General features: G+C 40.6%; 1 protein-coding gene and 1 long non-coding RNA gene across 4 annotated transcripts in view; one reads left to right on the top strand and one right to left on the bottom strand.

Moving 5' to 3' along the window:
• LOC141089584 (uncharacterized) overlaps window positions 1–6,235 on the bottom strand; it is a 189,878-nt gene extending 183,643 nt beyond the window's left edge. Inside the window, exon 1 of one of the 2 annotated variants that reach the window (XR_012232330.1) lies at window positions 6,050–6,235. This is a non-coding gene — a long non-coding RNA (uncharacterized lncRNA). The remainder of the gene's footprint in view (window positions 1–6,049) is intronic. The other variant, XR_012232331.1, reaches the window with a different exon arrangement.
• On the top strand, window positions 2,590–21,765 carry PRDM1 (PR/SET domain 1). 2 transcript variants are annotated; one of them, XM_073576095.1, is made up of 7 exons: window positions 2,590–2,706; window positions 7,985–8,233; window positions 10,660–10,779; window positions 12,250–12,499; window positions 17,068–18,167; window positions 18,265–18,393; window positions 18,680–21,765. In XM_073576095.1, exons 2-7 carry the CDS (start codon window positions 8,051–8,053, stop codon window positions 19,238–19,240), a joined length of 2,343 nt encoding a protein of 780 aa, XP_073432196.1. In that variant the 5' UTR covers window positions 2,590–2,706; window positions 7,985–8,050; the 3' UTR covers window positions 19,241–21,765. The 2 variants fall into 2 exon arrangements, with proteins under 2 accessions (XP_073432196.1, XP_073432195.1); XM_073576094.1 differs by lacking the exon at window positions 2,590–2,706 and adding an exon at window positions 6,324–6,580.
• The last annotated feature ends 866 nt before the right edge of the window (window positions 21,766–22,631 follow it).

Genomic DNA, 22,631 nt, shown 5'->3' with positions numbered 1-22,631 from the left:
TGCTGGAATGCCAACAGGTGGCACACCAAAGTGTCAGGTTGACAGTCATTTGGTATACAAGAGAACAGGAGGGGCAACTTGTGGTATACTGAGAGCCATAAATAAAGGAAGTTGTTAGCACCAAGAAAATATATAGAAAATATAAGTTCAGGTCTTGATTGTAAGTTATAAAGTTATGCATGTAATTAGATCAATATGTTTCAAGGTTAATATGTCTGCACTAGAAATTATGCATCACATGTGTGAAATCAGTACAAGTCCAGACAAAGTTACCTCACTGTCAAGTTTCTCAGTATTAAAAGTCATATTTTCTGAATATATAAAATATTAAAAGCTACGATAAGCACAAGAATCAATCAATTGTGTTAAAGCAGCTCATTTTGACATGTTATGATGCATCTTTTGCTTAAACTTGGTTAAAGATCTGGGGTGCAATCCATAGATGTTATTTCTAGATGTCAAATTGCTTTACTTTGCATTTGATTATTCAAATTGGATTGTTTTATTAATTATGCTTTATTTCATTATAATAACCAAAACTAAACATACTATATAGTTTCCATTGCAATAATGTATAGTATATCTAAGGGGAAATATGAACAATCTTTTACTCTAGCAGTATTTGGGACTTATATTTCCACATAGTCTGGCTCAGTAGACAGTGATTTAGAACTATAAACATTTAAAATTATGTTTACATGTGTCATTTAATGTGATGATACACTCTTGTATTGACTTATTAAAAAAAAAAAATAGGGAAGATGGATAAGTGATCTCTCTTTAGTAGGAGATTGGAGAAACAATAACTGTGGATGGAGAAGAGCACATTAGGGTATAACTTTAATATAGGAGATGGATTATACAATAGCTTTGGCTCACCTACGGTGATTGTGTACAGACAGGGGATTGTATCCCACCTTATTGGTCCTGTGATTTAGCACAGGCACCTTTATATTTTTTTCATCTTCTCTCTATTGTGCATTTTTTCATTCCTTTCATTCTTTATTGGAACTGTGCAGGATATTGTTTTTGCTATCTTTCATACTAAATAACTTGTTGTTTTACTTTTATCAGTTCAATTTGTCTCTTTCTATTACATTATCACTGCCAATTATTTGAACAATATGCAATACTGACCAATAAATAACTGTGTGTTGTATAATGAAAAAATGTAATACAATGTTAAAAACATTATTGTATTTATCGCTGGCCAGCCTAAATGCACAAAAAAATCAGCAATAAAAAATAAAAGTATTGTTGTTCTTAAGTGATTGGGCACGGCATACCTAAAATCATTAGATTAGCATCTGTGTAAGGTGACTTAAATTATGACTAATAACCAATATTAGGATGAAAACACACAAGCTGCCTTTTCTTCCTTGGATTTGCACACCATCTTTTAATATGGAGGTAAAAATGACCTGCCTTTAAAATTCACCTAGATGCAGATGAGCTACAAGTATCAAGTATGAAATTTGTCTCCTTTATATTTGATGATTGTACAGTTGAAATGTCCATTAGGCCCTCACAATGATTTGTCAAACCTCTGATCACGTATCATTTCTGAGCAAGAAACGACTGCAAGATTATCGAAACTCGTAGAATATCAAATGTAAGATTATTACAGGTATATGTATTAGTGTTTAACAACATACCGTATCTTTAATCTTCCACTTGATGTTCTACAAGTTCAATATTTTTTCAGGCATTTCCTATATACTGTATATATATATATATATATATATATATATATATATATATATATATATATATTTGACTGATAAATGTTGCAAATGCATTCATAAAATACGTGGCTTAACTATCTTACAAAAACAAACATCTAAGTAATGCTTCCAAAAGAAGTATTTACAGTTATTAATCGTTAAGAAGAAAGAATATATGGTTCAAAACTACCATGTATTTTCACCAGGTCATTCTAAATAAGCATTATATTTTAGATTTGAGATTATTACCTATATTTAAGAAAAAAAAACACAAATTAGGTACTGTCATTTAAAAATGTAAGTATTTTGTTTTATTTTTACAACTACAAAGAAAAACAACACAAAATATTGAAATAAATTGATTCCCAAAAAATCATACTGTAGAACGTAGATGTTATGAGAAACAGGTACAATAGCTTTTAGTTTGTTGGGGGTTTTTTTGTAATGAATTTTCATATATATGAGATGAATATATTTTCTTGAATGTAAAATAAAAGAGAAATACATGCTGCCAGGAAACAACTATTGTCCATGATTACCCATTAGGACAACTTCTCTACACCCTCTTTCAAGCACACATGCCATATACAAAATTCATACTCCAAACCAAGCTGCTATTGAGCATTTTTTTCCCCTTATCTTTCCTTCCTGATTTCACTCAGCCTAAGCAAACTGTCTTGCACATCTTAAAACAATTTGGCATTGGAATTATCAGCCTGGCCAAAAAGAGTTTGTTTTGTTAATTGCTGTTGTTAAGCCTAATTACTAAACCAGGGAGGAGCTGAGTCAAGGGGAGGGAGAAGCTTGTAGTAAGGAAAAACTTTAAAATCCTTGAAGCAGTCTGTGAGAGGGTTAGTGCCAGTGAGAGTGTGTGTACAGCAGACAGTGAAGGCGTGTGAGTTAGTCACAGATGTTACGCATGGACTAAAACTGGAATGCATTTACTCTTCCCTGAATTCCTGCTATATGGAAATAACGCAAGGTATCGCTTCAAATTATTTTATTTTATGTGGTATTTTATTAATAAGGTTACAATGGTTACAAGATCATTTAAATTCTGAACTTTAATTTTGATCTATAAAATCTGCTTTTTATTTTTTTTTCTTGTGCAGAAATGGCAATTTTTCTAAATATGGTTTAGATAGAGATAGAATACTGAAAATCATTTTTAGAATTCTAGCATTTGGAGGTGTTCTGCTCCTTGAAGTAAAAGGTGTGGGGCTCCTGCTGGTTCTCTTTTGGTTACTGAAGGCACTGCTGAGTAGCAATGTTTACTTTTGTCACTCTTATTTATACTAGTTAATGTGCTGTATTAGATAAATCTACTTCCTGGGCCCAGTGTTTCAGCCTGGACCCCTGCTTGACAAATGGTTTCAATTTGACACCGTTTTATCAGTTAAGCTTCTGCTGGGTGCTGCTTGCTTCTGCTTTATCACAAAAAAGTGAGTTATCTGAGGTACATTGTTAACAGTCTGACAATCCCCTGTGACAGAGATTGATGTGACATACAGTGAGCCAGCTATACAAAGCATGCTTCTAATACACATCCGGATGCTTGGAGGGAGTCCCCATTCCAAATACTGCTACCAAACCAACAGGCTCCTGTAATAAGCAATGTGGGGTTTTTTTTGCCTTTTTTTAAGCTGTATACACTGTATTGATCACTTCCTTAAGTTGTCATTTTACATGTGCATGTATATGTAGATAGATAGATAGATAGATAGATAGATAGATAGATACTGCACCCAATTTTGACTTCAAGCACCGGTCAATATATTAGATGTGGGAAAAAATGGTCAACTGATATTCTTCCTGTTTGCCATTTTTTCAAGTTTGACAACTAAATCTTCAGCTTGTCAGCACGCGTCTGTCTTGTCCTTTTGAGCTTAATGAAAAGTACATTTTAATCACTTGTGAGCCAAATTGAGCATGATTAGCTGTTATTACAGATTAGTGGACAGTATTGTCTGGTGTTGGACAGTATTGATCTGGATGTGTGTCACAGAGATGGGTTTCACCACACTTCTGGCAGCTTTTGCTGTGTACCGATGAACTCTGAAAGGAGGGGGTTGGTGGCAGGCAGGCAAAAGTCCAGATGGGGCAGAAGACGGGTCCTGAAAAGACCGTGCGAGGAACTAGGTCAGGTACTCGGAGAGATTATATGAGCCACGCATCATCCCCGTGTGGCAGGAGGCAAGACAAGCAGCGCACAATTATGAGGAATTAGAACGGCAACAAGTAGTGGAGATTTATCAGCATTAATTGTCTATTGTCAGGACAGGGCCTTTCCTGCAGATCACGACTGCTGCCAACCTCATAATACCCCTAATGGACTCTCCATTGTAGGATTATCTCTTCTAAGAACAATGTGTTTCTTCAAGAAGAAGAGTTGCTTAGGGAGTTAAAATAGCTATCACTGTGCCGTGTCCCCTTCATTTTAAGAGAGGACGAAAGAGAAGTGGTGGTGTTCTTCTGTCAGCAACTGTATTCCTTCAGGGGACTGGGACCTACCCATTGAACATTAACCGTGATCCTCCACCTTCCTCAATGAAACCCATCAGAAAACAATAGCTTGTTTGATAGTGGCAGAGATAAGTCAGGGCATCACCTTATGGAGTCATTTTTCACCTTTATTGCCCAACCTACCCTCAATTTTGTATGGTAAATAATCTGAGAGATAAGACGTCAACTGTACATATATATTCTATAAGGGTGAGTGTGTGTGTATATACTGTATATATATTCTATAAGGGTGTGTGTATGTATATACAGTGCGTTAAATCGTAAGTTGGTTACAAGTCAGTGATTCAAACCAGTTTTAACTGCTTTGGACAGGTGTGAAACTGGTTTGAATCACTGACTGGTAACCAACTTACGATTTTACTTAAAAAAAAATGCTTTGCCCCAATTAATTTGCACAGCACTGTAGATATATATACACTACAAGGGTGTGTGTGTGTAAGTTTTCCATGGAGCATGAAAAATCACATCAGGCACTAATCTTTACCATAAAGCGTCCAATTTATATGGATACATTGCTGTTATGGTAACTGTATTTCATCACATACATATTAAAATGCTGACATATGAGAACGGACGGCACAAGGATGACAATACTGATGAAATTTAGCTGAGATTTCTCGATGAAAAAAATGAACAATTTTTCAGATGCTGGTCTGACCCTGGCCTTATAAAAAGAATGCCATATTTATGGAAAAGGCTTTTCGGCCACAATTTTGCTCAATACAGTGGGTTATATGTCTGAAAGTGCGGCAGCCTCGCTTCGTGCACTATACCAAGCCATAACCTGCTCTCCTTACTAAATAATGACTGCCTCATGTTTGTCTATGGCCACAGAGAGGTTATTCTGTAGACAAAGGCGACTGCTTCTGGAAGGTGACGCAAATGTGAAAGCAGCAAGTGACGAGCAGCGCATGGGAACTGCTGAGCTCTGAGGTAATTGAGGTTTTTCGGGGACACGAGGAAGGAAGAAATTTAGTAAAAAGCTCAGTCATGATTTTCTACTCACAGATTCCAGTCAGTGACAAAAGCACGTAGACAACAAGGGTCCTGTGACTGTGAGTGGGCAAGAAATGTGGTCCCCACCACAAAGCATGTCTGCCTGTCCCATGCTAGTCACTGCCGGCTGCATGCACGAACATTGCCAAAGGCTGGGGTCTCCCTCAGTGCCCCCCACACTGACGCTGTGTTCCCTGCTGCTGGGGTCTCCATCAGTGCCCCCCACACTGACGCTGTGTTCCCTGCTGCTGGAGTCTCCCTCAGTGCCCCCTCATTTAGGCTGTGCTTCTTGCTGTTGGGGTCTCTCCTCAGTCTGCCCCCCACTGAGGCTGTGCTCCCTGCTGCTGGGGTCTCTCAGTGCCCCCCCACTGAGGCTGTGCTCCCTGCTGCTGGGGTCTCTCAGTGCCCCCCCACTGAGGCAGTGCTCACCGCTGCTGGGGTCTCTCAGTGCCCCCCCACTGAGGCAGTGCTCACCGCTGCTGGGGTCTCTCAGTGCCACCCCACTCAGGCTGTGCTCCCTGCTGCTGGGGTCTCTCAGTGCCCCCCCACTGAGGCTGTGCTCCCTGATGCTGGGGTCTCTCAGTCCCCCCCATTTAGACTGTGCTTCTTGCTGTTGGGGTCTCTCCTCAGTCTGCCCCCCACTGAGGCTGTGCTCCCTGATGCTGGGGTCTCTCCTCAGTCTGCCCCCCACTGAGGCTGTGCTCCCTGATGCTGGGGTCTCTCCTCAGTCTGCCCCCCACTGAGGCTGTGTTCCCGGCTGACTATAACGCAGCTCCATTACTGCCACTAAAGAAAGCTTCGTTTACCATAAGAAAACAGCCATTTCTGTGCGCAGCCTCCTCCCACAAACACGGCTTAGTTTCGCTCCGCATGGCTTTATTTTGCTACAAGCAAACCCTGAGAGGAGCCATCTGCATCTCTGAGGCGCTGGGGCCACCTTCCGTCAGCTCGCATTGTCTCACCGGGCGCATAGTAATAGCGGGGCGGCTCCGGGTTAACCCTACACTGCCCGGCGGCTCGTCCATAAGTCACCCGGGAGTGTGCGAGACTCGGCCAGTGTGATGTCAGCTACCTGGCTGCCGGCAGCGCACTATTCCAGGTAGCCGGCCCCGCCCTCCCTGTGACGGCGCTGAGAGTAAATTGCACTCATCGGAAGCTGAAGCAGGAAGAGCAAGTAATAAGCGGCGGAGTCCGGGCGGCAGTGTGTGAGGCGGCACCTGCCTGCCAGTATGAGAGCGGCAGCGCAAGGTGTGGAGGCTCCGCACGGCTCTGAGGCTCGGTGCGCGGGGAGCAGCTAGCCGCCGCCAATGCTCTGGAAGTGTGTGGACTCTGCCCGGGTAAGACACCGCCGGCCGGGCTCCTCAGGACAGGGACTGCTCCCCAGCACGGCTTCTATGCATGGACCCTGCAGCTCCTGGGGGAGAGGAAACTGAGGGGACTGCCAGGGAGCTGCGGCAAAGAATGGGAGCTGTGCAGCCTCCATATGTGCAGCTCGTATCGGACTGATGTCTGCATTATTATACATACAAACCTTGTTTCATTCACACACTGATATATACTGTGTACGGTATTATGGCTTCTGACATTTAGTTTGCACTTATTTTGTGAGCTTGGTTGTGAATGTGCTTTATATTATACATGAATATTGTGTTCATATGTTCTGCTACGTGCAAAATAGCATTTTAGTTTTGTCACTTAGTGGTCATGGATGTGTGACTTGTGTTTAAAATGTGTGCGATATATATATATATATATATATATATATATATATATATATATATGTGTATATATAATGTGTGTGCGCTATGGACATTTTATCTCGATTTTGTCATTAGTTGGCATTTTGTTTTGACCCTGACCGTCTTAAACGTATGTGTGTATAAAAATCTATAGAATACAGATAACTATCTGAGCTGGAATGTGGACTAATGATGGTATAAAGTTGTGTTTCAACCTCTGAATGAGGAAGCTGTGGGAATGAAGGAGTTAAGAAGCCCCCCTCCCAGTAATGGAGGAGATTTTGTTGTGGCCAGGGATGCTGGCAGGATGTTGAAGATTTTTTTTTTTTTTTTTTTCTATTTTCTTTAACTTCAACAGGATGAAAAAAAAGACGTCAGAGGAGTAAGATTGTTTTGAAAGTTGTTTGTGAGCTGGCCGCCGGTGGGAAAGTTCAGGCTTCCCCATTCGGAGGAGCCCGCCTCGTAACATGCATGTTCCATTTTTAGAGTTTCCTCTTCCTCTCCTTGTTTGTGACACTTTCTAAGGCGCTGCTTCCAAGAGATCCAGTAATCTAGCCTCAGTACTCCAGGCTAGAGATGAGCGAATTTCTGTGGATTTTGGCCCCGAATCTGAATTTGCCATATTCGAACACTATTCGGGCTGAATGTATGTCTTATGGTCGGTTCCGAATATACTCGGTAATTTCTGCTCCCATTGACTCTAATGACGTTCGGCTGTGTTCAGCAAATATTGCAAACACAATATTTAATTCCGATCGTATTCAGAACAGAATCTGAACAAATTCACTCCTCTCTACTCCAGGTGCATGTAAGATCCTGCCACCATTAGTAGGTGAGACCTCTCATTGCTCCTCAGCATATGGTTATGTCAGTCTCCAGTCATTCCTCTATGTTGTCTTATATTTGGTCTAGATTAACAAATTATTTCTTAGATTTACTCAGAAATCACAATGAGGGACTACGAGAACTTAGATTTTCTTCTTCCATTTTTCCCTATGGCAGGCCGCCACACAGGAAACAATCAGTGAAAGTTTTGACTCGCCCCATCCAGAGGGGACATAGCAGACCATGAAAATGGACGTGGAAGGAGCCGACATGATTCTTTGGCCAGAGGCTGAGTTTGAGGCAAAGTGCACCTATATAGTGAAGGATCACCCATGGGACAGCAGCTCCGATGGAACTATCGTTGTCCAAGCACAAGCTTCTCTTCCTAGGAACTTGCTCTTCAAGCACCCACCCAGCTCCAAAGAGGTAAGTGCAGTCTCTATAGAGGAACTTGGTAACAATTGCTAAAAACTTTGTCTTGTGGAAAATATCGGCCTCCTAGTTGGATCCCACATAGTCCCGTGGCAACAGTTTTTCGAGATTTAGTCTGAAATGAATGTATAAATGCCTACTTGTTTTCATAGATGGTAGACTTGAGTTCATCGAATATAAGTTGATCCAGAGGAAGGCAAACAACCCCATGGGGCAGACATTAATGGCTACATATTGGGGGAAAAACTCTTTTCCGATCACATACGGCAATACGACTAGTTCCCTGGATAACGTGTAATATTATATCTTTCAAGAAAGGCGCCCATGCACCTCTTGAATTTTAGTAGAGATCCAACCATTATAACATCATGGTGCAGAGAGTTCCATAGTCTCACCGCTCTTACAGTAAAGAATGATTAAACCTTCTTTACACAATACAATTTATTATCACTGTCCCCATTGGGGCTCAGTCTAGATTCCCTATCAGTATGTCTTTGGAGAGTATACAAACTCCTTGCAGATGTTGTCCATGGTGGGATTTGAACCCAGGACTCCAGCACTGCAGTGTTAACCACTGAGCCACCGTGCTGATCATTTACCGGGCATGAATGGAGCGTTTGCTTTCGGAAAATGAGAACTTTATTATAGTAAGGAGTCGTAATCTCTAAACCAACCTTCCAGACGTAAGGTATGAGCCTGGCAGGAAACATTGTTTGGTGTAACCTCAGATTCCAGTGCAGATTACCTGTCTACATTTCTACCTTTTTCTCATGTCACTGAGGACAGTCTGAGCGGGTGCATTCTTTGCATTTTGTTTTTATAAGGGCTGTGAAGTGAGCGACGTCTGTTTTATATGGCAATTATAGTGAGGTGTACGGCTAATATCAGCTGTGCTGTAATCTCCAGGACCGTTCCTGTCTGCTACCGCATTCCACAGGCTTCCGGCAGAGCAGCTTCTTAGGATGTCTTCCTTTCCGAGCTGCAGCAGCTCTAATAAAGGCATAACGTCAATATGATGTGAAACTTAGCTTATTGTTTTTTTTTATGTAGACGTGATCTTTTGCTGCTTTGTGCTTCATACACCTCATGTCTATAAATCAGTGCTTTCTAATTGCTCATAGAGTAATGTACTAAACGCCTATACTAATATCTAAAATAGCAAATGAATAAATTTTTGCACTTTTTATTATGTTGTTGGAAGCAAAGTCAGTAAGTGTTCCCCTTTATTCCTTCCATTCATTCAGCTTACAATCACCCAGGATTTTTTTTTTTTTTTTAGGAGAAGGTGGGTTATTCTCTGCCAGGGATTAGCGGGTTATACTCCCTGGTTCAGAATGATAACAAAGATTGATTTAAAAAAAAAAAAAAAAAAAATTGGCGGAAAGGTCATTGGTGCTTGTAAAGAAATGGAGTAGGCAAGGAGGGGGGAGATTAAGAATGGACTTGCTAAAAGCCCTCTGCCCCCTCTCCTGAAGTGTTTATAGAAAAGGCCTTGCCCTGGCAATGAATCATAAGGACCTCTGGGCCAGCTCCAGTGGCAGATTCGTCCTAGCTTAGATTACAAGTTGTATAATGGATTTCTAAGCACTTAACAGAGCCGTGCAAGTAGTGAGCCCAGGCCAACACCGTGTAGCCAGGGACCAAATCCTATGCTCTACAGTGATCTGTTGCCTAATTCACAATTAGAGAATGTCAGATGTGTAAACCGGTGTCTCATATCCAGTCATCTAAGTCTCGCTGTGTCACAAACTTAAGCAGCAGATGTTTTGGTTTTTTTTCGCCTTGACTCTTTCAAGTAAGGGGGTTTTCAAGAATGCCTTCCAAGTGCAGCGTGCTAATTGTGACTTTAGTAGAGCAAAATCTTCCAAGGAAGTCTTTGTGGGGAAGCATCAAACCCTCCTGTTCATGAATTAAATGTGGTGATTGGTCGTACATATGTATCAATCATCTTTTTACATATCTTATACATTCTCCTATCATGTATATCAGTGTCCATTATTTTTGTTTCCTTTAATATCGTAACTTTAGTATTTATTCCACTAAGTGCAAAGTCGATAATGCTGTTTCTGATGAATGAACTGTGCAGGAAAGCTAGCACACGTATATTATGTCAAGTTTCAATATAAATGTGATCTGCGACAGTTTTCAGAGCCCTGGATTTTATCCTGTCTATAGCGCCCTCTGTTGACACAGGTGACAAACAACCTTATTCTCTGTGTCCACTCCCTTTCACAAGAATTCAGGACAACGGACAGAATTTTCCCCCATCCTGTAAAACACCCTTTGACTCTTATATGATCTGCTAGTAAAATACCTTTGGTCTATAGAAGAGGAGTATTCTGTCTTATATTGTCGCTGAATATTTAACACGAATGTCTTTCTAACTTGATTTTGTTCCTTTTTTTTTTTTTTTGGGACAGGTGAGTGGCGTTTTAAGCCGAGAGTATATTCCAAAAGGAACCCGTTTTGGGCCCTTTGTAGGAGAGGTGTACACAAACGACACTGTTCCTAAAAATGCCAACAGGAAATACTTTTGGAGGGTAAGATTATAATTTTATAAATATTATTTTTTTTTCTTCTTTGTGTTACACAGTACTACATATCCAGAACAGAGGGTGTGATAATTGTCTGCTAGGAAAAAGTCTTTCTCATGTCATGCATAGAAAGAGAGGATGTTTGGGGTTGAGCAAACCCTTAAAGTGACTTTATTTCTTGTAAGTGAACGTGAGTCAGCACCCTCACTGTCCAGTGTAACGTGGAAATAGCATGGTTTGGGGTAGTTTCTTTCTCGGTAAGCGTGTGAATTTCGTATGCACTGCTTTTTAGCTAGTTTTCATTACTGTAAGCTTATTTCTAATGAAGACTAAAAAATAAGTAATTTCCCTACTGCTTCTGAAAGTATTCAGGAGCTGGCATGATAAACTCAGGGGTGAACATATTATTGGTGCAGTCTCGCAGGGGTCCAAAAAGGAAAGGTGACCACTACCACCTCCATGTCCATATACTGTTCTTGCACAGAGGCCCTTTTTTTTTTTTTTTTTTTTTTTTTGTCATTCTGCGACTGGACAAGCTTGATCTTTGAATATTCATACACAATGGCTAATTTCCATCAGTTATCTTTATTTTCTCTGCAAATACTCATCAGTTTCGAGAACAGTTCTTGCTGTAAATACACGCGCACGTACGTGGTGTAAAGACTAATCCAAAATTCCATTGTAACAGTAGACCAAGACAAAAATTTTGATACCACTGAAGGCAAGTATTTCAAACCTCTAGACAACTCCAGATACAAATTAGATTTTTTTTTTTTTTTTGGATTCTTCCTCCTTTTGTGTAAAACGAGAGCTCTTTGGGGTCCATTGACCAGAACACAAAGCATTATTTGCTTAAGCACCAGCCTTTCCTGTAGTCTCACTTTCATAAGCGGAACAACATGTTAAAAGAAGCATGAAAAGTTTTGTCTCGTGGCATTTTTGAGTCTAATTATACAATCTTTACTCTCTATTGTATTTTTATTTTTAACCGTGGATTGTGAAAAGGAGCCCTCCCTCCCCAATAAATGCATAGGGGAAAACATCACAAGACAGTGCTTGTCTAGGATGAGGAAAAGTGAGTGACAGGACTGGCCCCGTTCCAACTCTAGTCATTGTTTTGGCAGTTGAAGTTCACCTTTGCTCCACCCCAGTGTTCTGTCACAATGACTACAGTCCAGGTATTTATATGATTAAGCACTAGCTGGGTGAGATGAGGAGGAAATTTTGGGATGGCCAGGGAAACTGCAAGTGCAAAAGCCTGTTTAGCTGGAAGTAATGTTAATGAGACCGGACTGACTCAGTACCTCTTTTTAGTGTGTGCGTAATCATAGATAAAGTTGGAACAATTAAATATCATTGCGACCATTAAAGTAAGGAGGGACATTTATAGGATAATAACCGTGAGGACATTATTGCCATGCTAGTCTCTAAATAGATTTTTTTTTTTTTTCTAATACATTTTTATTGTATTTGTAGATATGTTCAAACAGTGAATTTCACCATTTTATTGATGGTTACAATGAAGAAAAGAGTAACTGGATGCGCTATGTGAATCCAGCATACAACATTAAAGATCAGAATCTAGCTGCCTGCCAGAATGGCATGAATATCTATTTCTACACCATCAAGCCTATTCCAGCCAATGAGGAACTGCGTGTATGGTACTGCCAGGAGATGGCGGACAGGCTTGACTATCCTTCTTCCGGAGAGGTGGTGGTGAATCTTAGTAAGTAAAGTGCATATTGAAGGTAATATATGGACTGTATGCAGTACTGCCTATGCAGTTTACTATTAAAACCTGTTGGCTTCAACAGCCAGACTACTTTCAACAGGGAACCGCAACATCCAACACTTACCCAGCATTTTTTCCCTAAGGCTAGGTTCACATTGCGTTAGGGCATCCGTTTAACGTATCCGTTAAACGGATGCCCTAACGCTGATGTCATTTTTGACATCTTTTCGGACCTAGCGCTAACGGTATGCGTTAACGGATGGTAGCGCTAAGGTACCATGCGCTACCATGTGTTAGCCCATACAGTTCTATGCACAGCGAACGGGTCCGTTCACTGTGCGTTACTGCCAACGCACCCAAAAGCGCTGCATGCTGCGTTCGAGGGTGAGTCATGAATTAACGCATGCTGATTTTTGGCATGCATTAGTATGTGCTACATTCATTGCAGGCATTGGCGGCGTTAAACGGGTGCGTTACATAGCGTTAGTGCCGCTATGTAACGGATCAGTCAGCGCAATGTGAACCCAGCCTAAAAAGACCAGTTCATCCAAGCCATACATGTCATCTATGTACTGTTTTTTTGTTTTTGTTTTTTTGTTTTTTTTTTTTCTTTTTCCCATTAATATAAAACTCACGTTTGAAATGAGCAGCACCAATCTACCGTAGTTGTTTTTGTTTTTTTTCCACATGTTTAGACACCATAGTTTGTTGCAGGTTTTTTTTTTTTTGGTTTTTTTTTTTTGCAAGCCATTTGAAGAAATTTCTGTAGAAGTTGTTATTCACTTCCTTTCTTTGGGTGAAGTTGATTGCATCTCTTGCCTTGTGAGAGATGTCTTCATCTCACATTTGCTGTCAGTATCTTATCATTTTTTTTTTTTTTTTTTTTTCTTTCACCTATTTTTCTACTTGACACTCTATATTACAATGAGTTCAGCTCACAAATTCTAAAAGTGGAGAGCTATAAAAAAAACTACAACTAATTTACTATTTAAGAGAGTTATTATATACTTATATTTGGACAGTGACAAGTGTCCAATGGCACTGGGTAACTGGTGTTTATGATGTGACAGAAGCAGGCGGGTGAATTCTGAAATATACAGGCAGCGTCGGACTGGAACACCTTGGGCCCACCAGAGAAAATCATTCTTGGGGCCCACTATGTAGCTGCATAGAGTTAAATACCAGACCACCAACTATGCGGTAAAACACGCTAATATCCGGGTATAATATAAGGTTGTACATGTCTTAATTATGTAGCAGGAGTTGGGGTAGCCCCCTCATAGAATATAAAGCAGCCCCCTCACATAGTATAATGCAGCCCCCTCACATAGTATAATGCAGCCCCCTCACATGGTATAATGCAGCCATCTCATAGGGTATAATACTGCCCCCCTCATAGGGTATAATACTGCCCCCCTCATAGGGTATAATACTGCCCCCCTCATAGGGTATAATACTGCCCCCCTCATAGGGTATAATACTGCCCCCCTCATAGGGTATAATACTGCCCCCCTCATAGGGTATAATACTGCCCCCCTCATAGGGTATAATACTGCCCCCCTCATAGGGTATAATACTGCCCCCCTCATAGGGTATAATACTGCCCCCCTCATAGGGTATAATACTGCCCCCCTCATAGGGTATAATACTGCCCCCCTCATAGGGTATAATACTGCCCCCCTCATAGGGTATAATACTGCCCCCCTCATAGGGTATAATACTGCCCCCCTCATAGGGTATAATACTGCCCCCCTCATAGGGTATAATGCTGCCCCCCTCATAGGGTATAATGCTATATAGATATATAGATGTAGAAATAGATAGATATAGAGATAGATAGTAGATAATGGATAGAAAGTAGATAATGGATAGATATACATAGAAATATTCATAGAGATAGATATAAAGATAGATATGGAAAGAAATATAGATAGATCGATAGATAGATATAAAGATAGATAGCTATAGAAAGATATAGAGATAGATATATAGAAAGAGATAGATAATAGATAGAGATATAATAATATAGACATATATAGATAGATATAGAGATAAATATATATAGATAGATGGCTATAAATAAAAATAGATAGAGACTAATAGATAGAGAGACTAAGAGATAGAGAGACAAAACAAAACACAATACTCACCTCTCCTCCTCGCTCCCACGCTGATCCCGGCTTCAGTGTCAGGAGCTGCCCCCTCTGCCAGACACACAGCGGGTGCGAGATGTAGTGACGTCATCGCGCACTGGCTGTGAGCCAGGAGCAGAGAGGACTGAGGGCGGCGCCGGCCCTGATGCAGAGCGGCTTACTGGGCTGGGGGCGGGGCCTCTGGGGGTGTGGAGACCTGAAATGAGATTCACTGCTTCGCAGTGAATATTCATTTCTCTTTAGCAGCGGGGACAGGGGCTCCTGCCTCCTGACACCCGCTGCTACTCCGCTGGCAGGGGCCCCCATAGCAGCTGCATGGTGTGGGACACACCACTGGCTGGGGGCCCCTGGAGCAGCGGGGGCCCTAGGCAACTGCTGGCCCTGTATGCCTGCAGGTGCCAGGGCCCACCAGATGCCAGGGCCCACCGGAGAATCCTCCGGTTCCCCGGTGGGCCAGTCCGACGCTGTATACAGGGCGATACTTTCTGCTCAGATGCAACCAGATGCAGAAAAGTTGATTAGACAGCGCTTCACAGTACAATGAACGATGGCAGCCCAGGTATGTTTTTAAGGCAAAGTGGATGATTCTGCGACATTCAATCACTAGATCTCAACCCCATCGAGCATGCATTTCACATTCTTAAGACAAAACTGAGGCAGAAAGATCCACAAAAGGGCAACAACTGAAGTCAGCAATAGTAAAGGCTGCAAAGCATCAGAGAAAAAGGAAACCCAGCGTTTGATGTCCATGGCTTCCAGACTTCAGGCAGTCACTGCCTGCAAACTATTTACAAAGTATTAAAAATTAACATTGTGTGTGTGTATATATAGTAGTTAATTTGTCCAAGTAGGTTTGACTAGTGATGAGCGAGTATACACGTTGCTCGGGTTTTCCAGAGCATGCTCGGGTGTCCTCCCGAGTATTTTGGCGTGCTCGGAGGTTTAGTTTTTGTCGTCTCAGGCTAGTTTCACAGTAGCGTTCTCGGGCGCAGGGCTGCCGCTAAGCCCCGCCCCCTCCGGTCAGTTCCTCCTCTGATTGCATGACACTGCATGTGATCACCGTACCCTATATTTAGAGTTGGGTACTCTGACAATGCGCTGGTATGATTTTGCTGGCGTGGCGCCCAGCGCACAAAAGCACGCTGTGTTGCATTTTTGTGCGCTGGGCACAGCGCCAGCAAAATCATACCAGCGCATTGTCGCATACCCAACGCTAAATATAGGGTACGGTGATTGCATGCAGTGTCATGTGATCAGAGGAGGAACTGACCGAAGGGGGCATGGCCGGGAGTGGGGCTTAGCGGCTGCCCTGAGCTGCGCCCGAGAACGCTAGTGAAACTAGCCTCAGCTGCATAATTTGCGACTGCTAGACAGCCTGAATACATGTGAGGAATGCCTGTTTGTTAGGGAATTCCCACATGTATTCAGGCTGTCTAGCAGTCGTAAATCATGCAGCTACTTCGACAAACTAAATCTGAGCACGCCAAAATACTCGGAGATCACCCGAGCAACGAGCATACTTGCTCATCACTAGTTTTGGCGAAAAAAGGTTGCAATTCCTAAACGTTTCACAGGACATTTTTGTTCAACCCTTTTAATGAAACCTGAAAGTCTGCACTTCAGTTGCATCTCAGATGTTTCATTTTAAGTCTATAATGGTGGCCTACAGAGCCCAAATCAAAGATCCTGACACTGTCCAAATATTTCTGGACTTAACTGTATGTTGATAAATTGAAAATGCTACAAAAGCTTTTTTAAGTGTGCACAGCAATATCATATTCAAGCTGCTTGCCCCTCTTCATAATTTGTTCTTCTGCAAGTGGCTACATCATCAAAGCTCCAAGGTGGGAGAAGAAATGAGCAACTGCCAGACATCTCTAGCACAAATTATACTAATGATCATTATCAAATTGTTAAATTGCAATGTAAAGTGGAAAATTATTTTTAGATTAAAATATAAATAACTATTGATCTTGGTGTATTTTTACCTTTTTAGCACTAAAGCATTTCAGGTCCTTTTTGTACCTTGGTTTGCCTTTTTGCAATTTAATTTTTAATTTTTTATTTTTTTTAAATTGAGCAAGTAATTTTCTTTTCTGACAAGTGAAAGAAAGGTGAACATTAGAAGTAGATATCGAACAAGTCTTGGATCATTTATTCTCAATCATGCTCTTAATAGTTCTGAAGGAATTTAGGGGGATATTTCAGAGGCACTGCATAACAGAATATAATTTTTACTATCCCTAATATTTACTTTTTGTAGAGAAATGGAAAGATTTTGAACACTAAGTTGCTGGTAAATGGTAGTAATCAGTTATTTTGTTTGGTAATCAATATCTGTTAATTTTTATTTTGAAATTGTCTAATATTTAGGTTATATTAACATTTTAAATATTCATCTTTTTTCAGGGCAAGGTTTGAGCACCACAGAGGATCAGATTTCTCAAAAAGAGAAGACGCTACAAAAAAGCACACCCAAGAAAGAGCACAGTGTTAAGGAGATTCTAAAAAACACACCTCGTTCAAAATCCAAAGACATCTCCCTGAACAATATTGATGTTTTCACTCCTGACAAAGACACAGAACCGCTGAAAAGTTCCAGTCCTGAGAGACCAGTATTCCCAAGAGTTATCTATCCATTCCGTTCTCAAATTCATGATGATTATTTAAAGACTACAGTTGGGTTTGGCCTTGACAGACCAAGTTATATGATGCATTCACCAATTCAGCCATCAACACCAACAAGTCCTTCAACACGAGGTAGCCCGGACAAGACTTTTAAAAGCTCAAGTCCTCACAATAGCCCTGGATCTGTGCGATCTCCACACCAACTATCCCAAGAGCACAGAGAATTGTATCCCTTACTAAATAGACCATACAGTACTGAAGGACTGGCATCCTTTCCCAGTTATGCACCTCCTGCAAGTCATCTACCTCCAGCCTTTATACCCTCATACCATACCCCCTACCCCAAGTTTTTGCTACCACCTCTCGGTCTTGGATGCAATGGCCTTAACCCTCTAACTAACATCAATGCCATGAATAATTTCAATATTGTCCCACGAATGTATCCATTTTACAACGGTATTCTTGGAGGTGGAAGCCTTTCTCATCACATACTAAACCCTGCCGCTATTCCTGGTTCCCTTCCTCACGAAGGAGGGCGCAGAATGCTACAGCCTGAACAGCATCGAGACTTTCTCATTCCTGCACCCAATAGTGCCTTTTCCATCACAGGCGCTGCTGCTAGCATGAAAGACAAGCAGATCAGTCCAACAAGTGGATCCCCAACTGCCGGCACAGCAGCAAGTTCTGAGCATGTAATGCAACCTAAACCTACCTCAGCAGTGATGACCACCAACAGTGATGAAGCAATCAATTTAATTAAAAGCAAAAGGAACATGACTGGATATAAGACTCTTCCCTACCCACTTAAAAAGCAAAATGGGAAAATCAAATATGAGTGTAATATTTGCTCCAAGACGTTTGGACAACTGTCAAATCTTAAGGTAAAGGAATATACATGCATATGACTTTATTTTTTTAGTTTATTGAAGACTTGGACATCCAGTTATTTTTGCTGTAAGTCAATAATTTATTTTATAGGTCCATCTACGAGTTCATAGTGGTGAACGGCCATTCAAATGTCAGACTTGCAGCAAGGGATTCACCCAGCTGGCACATCTACAGAAGCACTTCTTGGTACACACCGGGGAAAAGCCTCATGAATGTCAGGTGTGTATTTATATTTTTATATATATTTAGAAAGTTGAATTGTTTAAAGACTACTCATGTACAGACCACATTGCCCATGCTATTCACTGAAGTTCTGATCCAACCTTCCAAGGCTGTTAGTTTGGGTCATAAGACCCTAGATCAGTCTGGGCATTGCGGTATATATAAGGACCGTTAAAAACAGACATCTAATTTCAACTCTTGTAGGGAAACAACCATTTTTGTCACCTTTCATGGACTGAATACTAATATACAAGAAATAACCTCATTATTTTCTTTTGCTTAGGTGTGTCATAAACGATTTAGCAGCACAAGCAACCTGAAAACTCATCTACGGCTGCACTCTGGTGAGAAACCGTATCAATGCAAGCTCTGCCCCGCAAAGTTCACCCAATTTGTTCACCTCAAACTGCATAAACGACTTCACACAAGGGAACGTCCTCATAAATGTGGTCACTGCCACAAAAGTTACATTCACATGTGCAGTCTTCAAGTACACATGAAGGGAAACTGTCCAGCGTCCCCAAGACCTGGGCTCACAAGGGATGACCTGAGTGTAATCAATGAAGAGATTGAGAAGTTTGACATCAGTGACAGTGCAGATAGACTTGATGAAAGTGACATGACTCCTGCAGTGGAGAAAGAAATAATGACTCTTCTTCGGAGAGAAATAGAAGGTGCAAGTATGAAGGTATCTGTGTCAAGGAGTATGGGAAACAGTTTAATTTCATCAGGGTGCCACTTTTATGAACATTCTGACTCCGTCATAAAGCTGCCCCTTAACTCCCCGCTACCTCTGTTACCAGTTAAGGTCAAACAAGAAACCATAGACCAAATGGACTCTTAATGGATTCATGGGACAAGTGTTATCGGAAATTGGGGTGCCTGCAGCCTAAACATGTACCGTTTTATAATACTGCAGCATGGTTTTAGCTTATGAAAGGTAGACTTCTTCTAGAAGACCAAACCAAACTCCAAGAAGGAACTCCGAGATAAGTGTATTCTCAGGGCAAGGAACGAGGCAGGGATATGGGTATTGCCTAATAATTTAATATTATTCTAATTATGTTAAAGACAATCATTAATGTCTGTGTCACTGAATTGTACTTCATAATTTATTATGCAATTTATCATTACAGAAGCAATAATTTGAAAAATGTTTACAATGACAGGCAAAATCATTGTAATTTTTATTAGAATTGTGTATATTTAAATGTGGCCATTGATGTACATACTTCCTGCAGTGTCTTTGTTTTTGTGTTTTTTGTTCAAAGTAAGTGAATCTTATGCGTAAAACACCTTGGCTCTCCATACCAATGATCAATATTTTGTTGCCAAAGCTGAACATTTACATGATAGAAATGTGTATTTATTTCACTACATGCAAACTGTAGTGATGTGTTTTTTTTTTTTTTTTTTTTTTTTTTTTTTTTTTATAAATCACTCATACATTAAGAGCAACAAGAAAGTGCACGAGATGTTATAGTAACAATATCCTGCTTATTATGGTTCTGTTTTGTTAACATCAAAGTGAAAGATTATGGGTAAGTTCACACTAAGGCCAGGATCACACCACCGTGTGTGATGCAAGAAACTCACACGAGTCTCACGCATTAACACCCGGCGCTGCCGCCTGCACTCAAAACCGGAGCTGCGGGCTGCAGGTATTTCTAGGCAGCCTCGGCTCCGGTTCTGGGTGCCGGGTGTTAATGCGAGAGATTCGTGTGAGTTTCTCGCATCACACACTGTAGTGTGATACCGGCCAAAGCGTTTTTTCGGCTTTTTTTTTTCTGATGCAAAACCTGATCTATTGGCAGGAAAGAAGCTGCAGAAAAAAGCATGGTTTTGGCATGCTAGTTTTGTCTTTTGTGCATGCTGATAAAGTTTAGCGTTGTAAAAAAAAAAAATTTTTTTTTTTTATTTATAGAATCAGGTTTTGGCACAAATGCAGCAAAACCTGACACCTGTGTTTTTGGGCTAGTTTTCTTCACCTCCCATTCATGTCAATGGGTAAAAAAAAAAAACATTCAAAAGAGGTGACATGCTCCATTGTGCAAAAAAAGAAAAAAAAATGCAAAGCACAAAATCCTGATGAGGAAAAAAAAAACAGCTTTGTGCATGAGATTTCTGAAATCTCAGACATTGCTGGTACTGTAAAATGCAGCTGAAAATTTACATTAACGCAATAAAAAAACACAAATGCCCAATGTGAACTTGGCCTTAAAAGATACTGTGTGATGTAACAAAGCGCAGGATTGACTACATCACCATGGTCCAGTAGTAGACACGGGTAATGAGGTGTTTCTTCTGTTACTGGCGCTCATCTCATGTATAGTTTCTGTGAGTCATTTCCTTTAGTATTTTGTGTCTTGTACATTTATTTGTTGTGATTAATTTAAGTGAAAAGGGCATTGCAAAAATTGTTTGACAGTTTACCTCATTGTGTCCAGTGGTGCAGAAAAAAGCTGGCGAAACCAATAGCTTTGTGACTTTCAAGGACAAACCAAAAACCTGCAGTTTACAGACTGCACTTACATTTTGTACTCTTGCTTTGCTTGCTGACTCCAAAGATATTGCAGTTGTGTGGCTAGATATTGGGGTGTAGGTTACCTTCTCTGTCCAGGAGTGGATATACTTCCAGCAATGTACACCTTTCGGTTAGCTATCACACACTGGTAGAAAGTGGTCCATATAAAAATTTACAAATGTCACTGGAGTTCCCCCTACTGGTGACATGGGGACATCACTATAATCGGAGTTCCAATGATATCCAGCCGAATACTCAGGCATCCAAAGGTGACAAGGCACACCTTGAGCATGCATAAACCTAAGATATAGGCAAAGCAGTGGCACTGTCTCATAAATCATTTCTGGCATTGTACAGTCTGATCTCTATGCCGTCCATTCATACAATGCCAAAAATCCAAGCAAAGGTACCAAAAAACACAGCTTTAATTAATTCTTGTTTGTTACAACTGTATACAAGCAGAATTCTGCAAAATAATGTAGCAAGGTTGAAAGTATTAATGTAACATATACCAAAGTATCACTACTGTCTCTGGACACACACTTCCCTTACTTGTTGCCAGTAGTGCTTTTCTGTATTCACTTCAAAGACTTCATGTATGACTGTTTCAAGATGTTACTTTTTTTAAAATAGGATTTTATCACATGTGAATGTAGCAAACTGTGTGTTCTCTATTTTCGTGTTTTGTTTTTTTTTTTTTTATGTAACAAAATCTGACCAAAGTTAACAGGCTTTTTACTTTGCTAGAACAACAAATTTCTTATGTTTACATTTTGGTTTACATTGTTATTTATGTGCAAATTGTCAAAAGATGTAAATTAAAACTAAATGTGCATTTCTTTATACATATGACTTTTTTGTCTTATTTCTATGGACTGCATCGCTGAGATAAATAACTCCAATATACGAGAGAAAGAAACTTTTTTTGGTTTATAATTTTGGCAACTTCGTCTGAAGAAACCAATTGCACAGCTAAATGGCAATAGAGTTGCGGCAACAATAGTTCTTCCTACAATTATTCTGTCCTTCCTCTCTTCTATACAGTGAAGGAAATAAGTATTTGATCCCTTGCTGATTTTGTAAGTTTACCCACTGACAAAGACATATGAACAGTCTATAATTTTAAGGGTAGGTTAATTTTAACATTAAGAGAAAAACACAAATAAAATCCAGAAAATCACATTGTGTAAATTATATATGCAATATATTTATTTGCATTTTTGCAGTGATAAATAAGTATTTGATCCCTCTGGCAAACGACTTAATACTTGGTGGCAAAACCCTTGTTGTCAAGCACAGCAGTCAGACATTTTTTGTACTTGATGATGAGGTTTGCACACATTTCAGGAGAAATTTTGTTCCTCTCCTCTTTGCAGATCTCTAAATCATTAAGACTTTGAGGCTGTCGCTTGGCAACTCGGAGCTTCAACTCCCTCCATAAGTTTACTATGGGTTTAAGGTCTGGAGACTGGCTAGGCCACTCCATGACCTTAATGTGCTTCTTTTCGACCAACTTCTTTGTTGCCTTGGCTGTATGTTTTGGGTCATTGTCTTGCTGGAAGACCAAGCCACGACCCATTTTTAATGTCCTGTCGGAGGGAAGGAGGTTGTCACTCAGGATTTTACAGTATGTGGCTCCATCCATTCTCCCATTGATGTGAAGTAGTCCTGTGCCCTTGGAGAGAAACGCCACCAAAACCTAATGTTTCCA

Source organism: Dendrobates tinctorius, unplaced genomic scaffold (assembly GCF_039654945.1).
Source record: "Dendrobates tinctorius isolate UK_male_01 unplaced genomic scaffold, ASM3965494v1 ptg000046l, whole genome shotgun sequence".
Taxonomy (NCBI): Eukaryota; Metazoa; Chordata; class Amphibia; order Anura; family Dendrobatidae; genus Dendrobates; species Dendrobates tinctorius.
The sequence above is the reverse complement of the archived record's forward strand: the minus strand, read 5'-3'. Positions and strand labels throughout refer to the sequence as shown.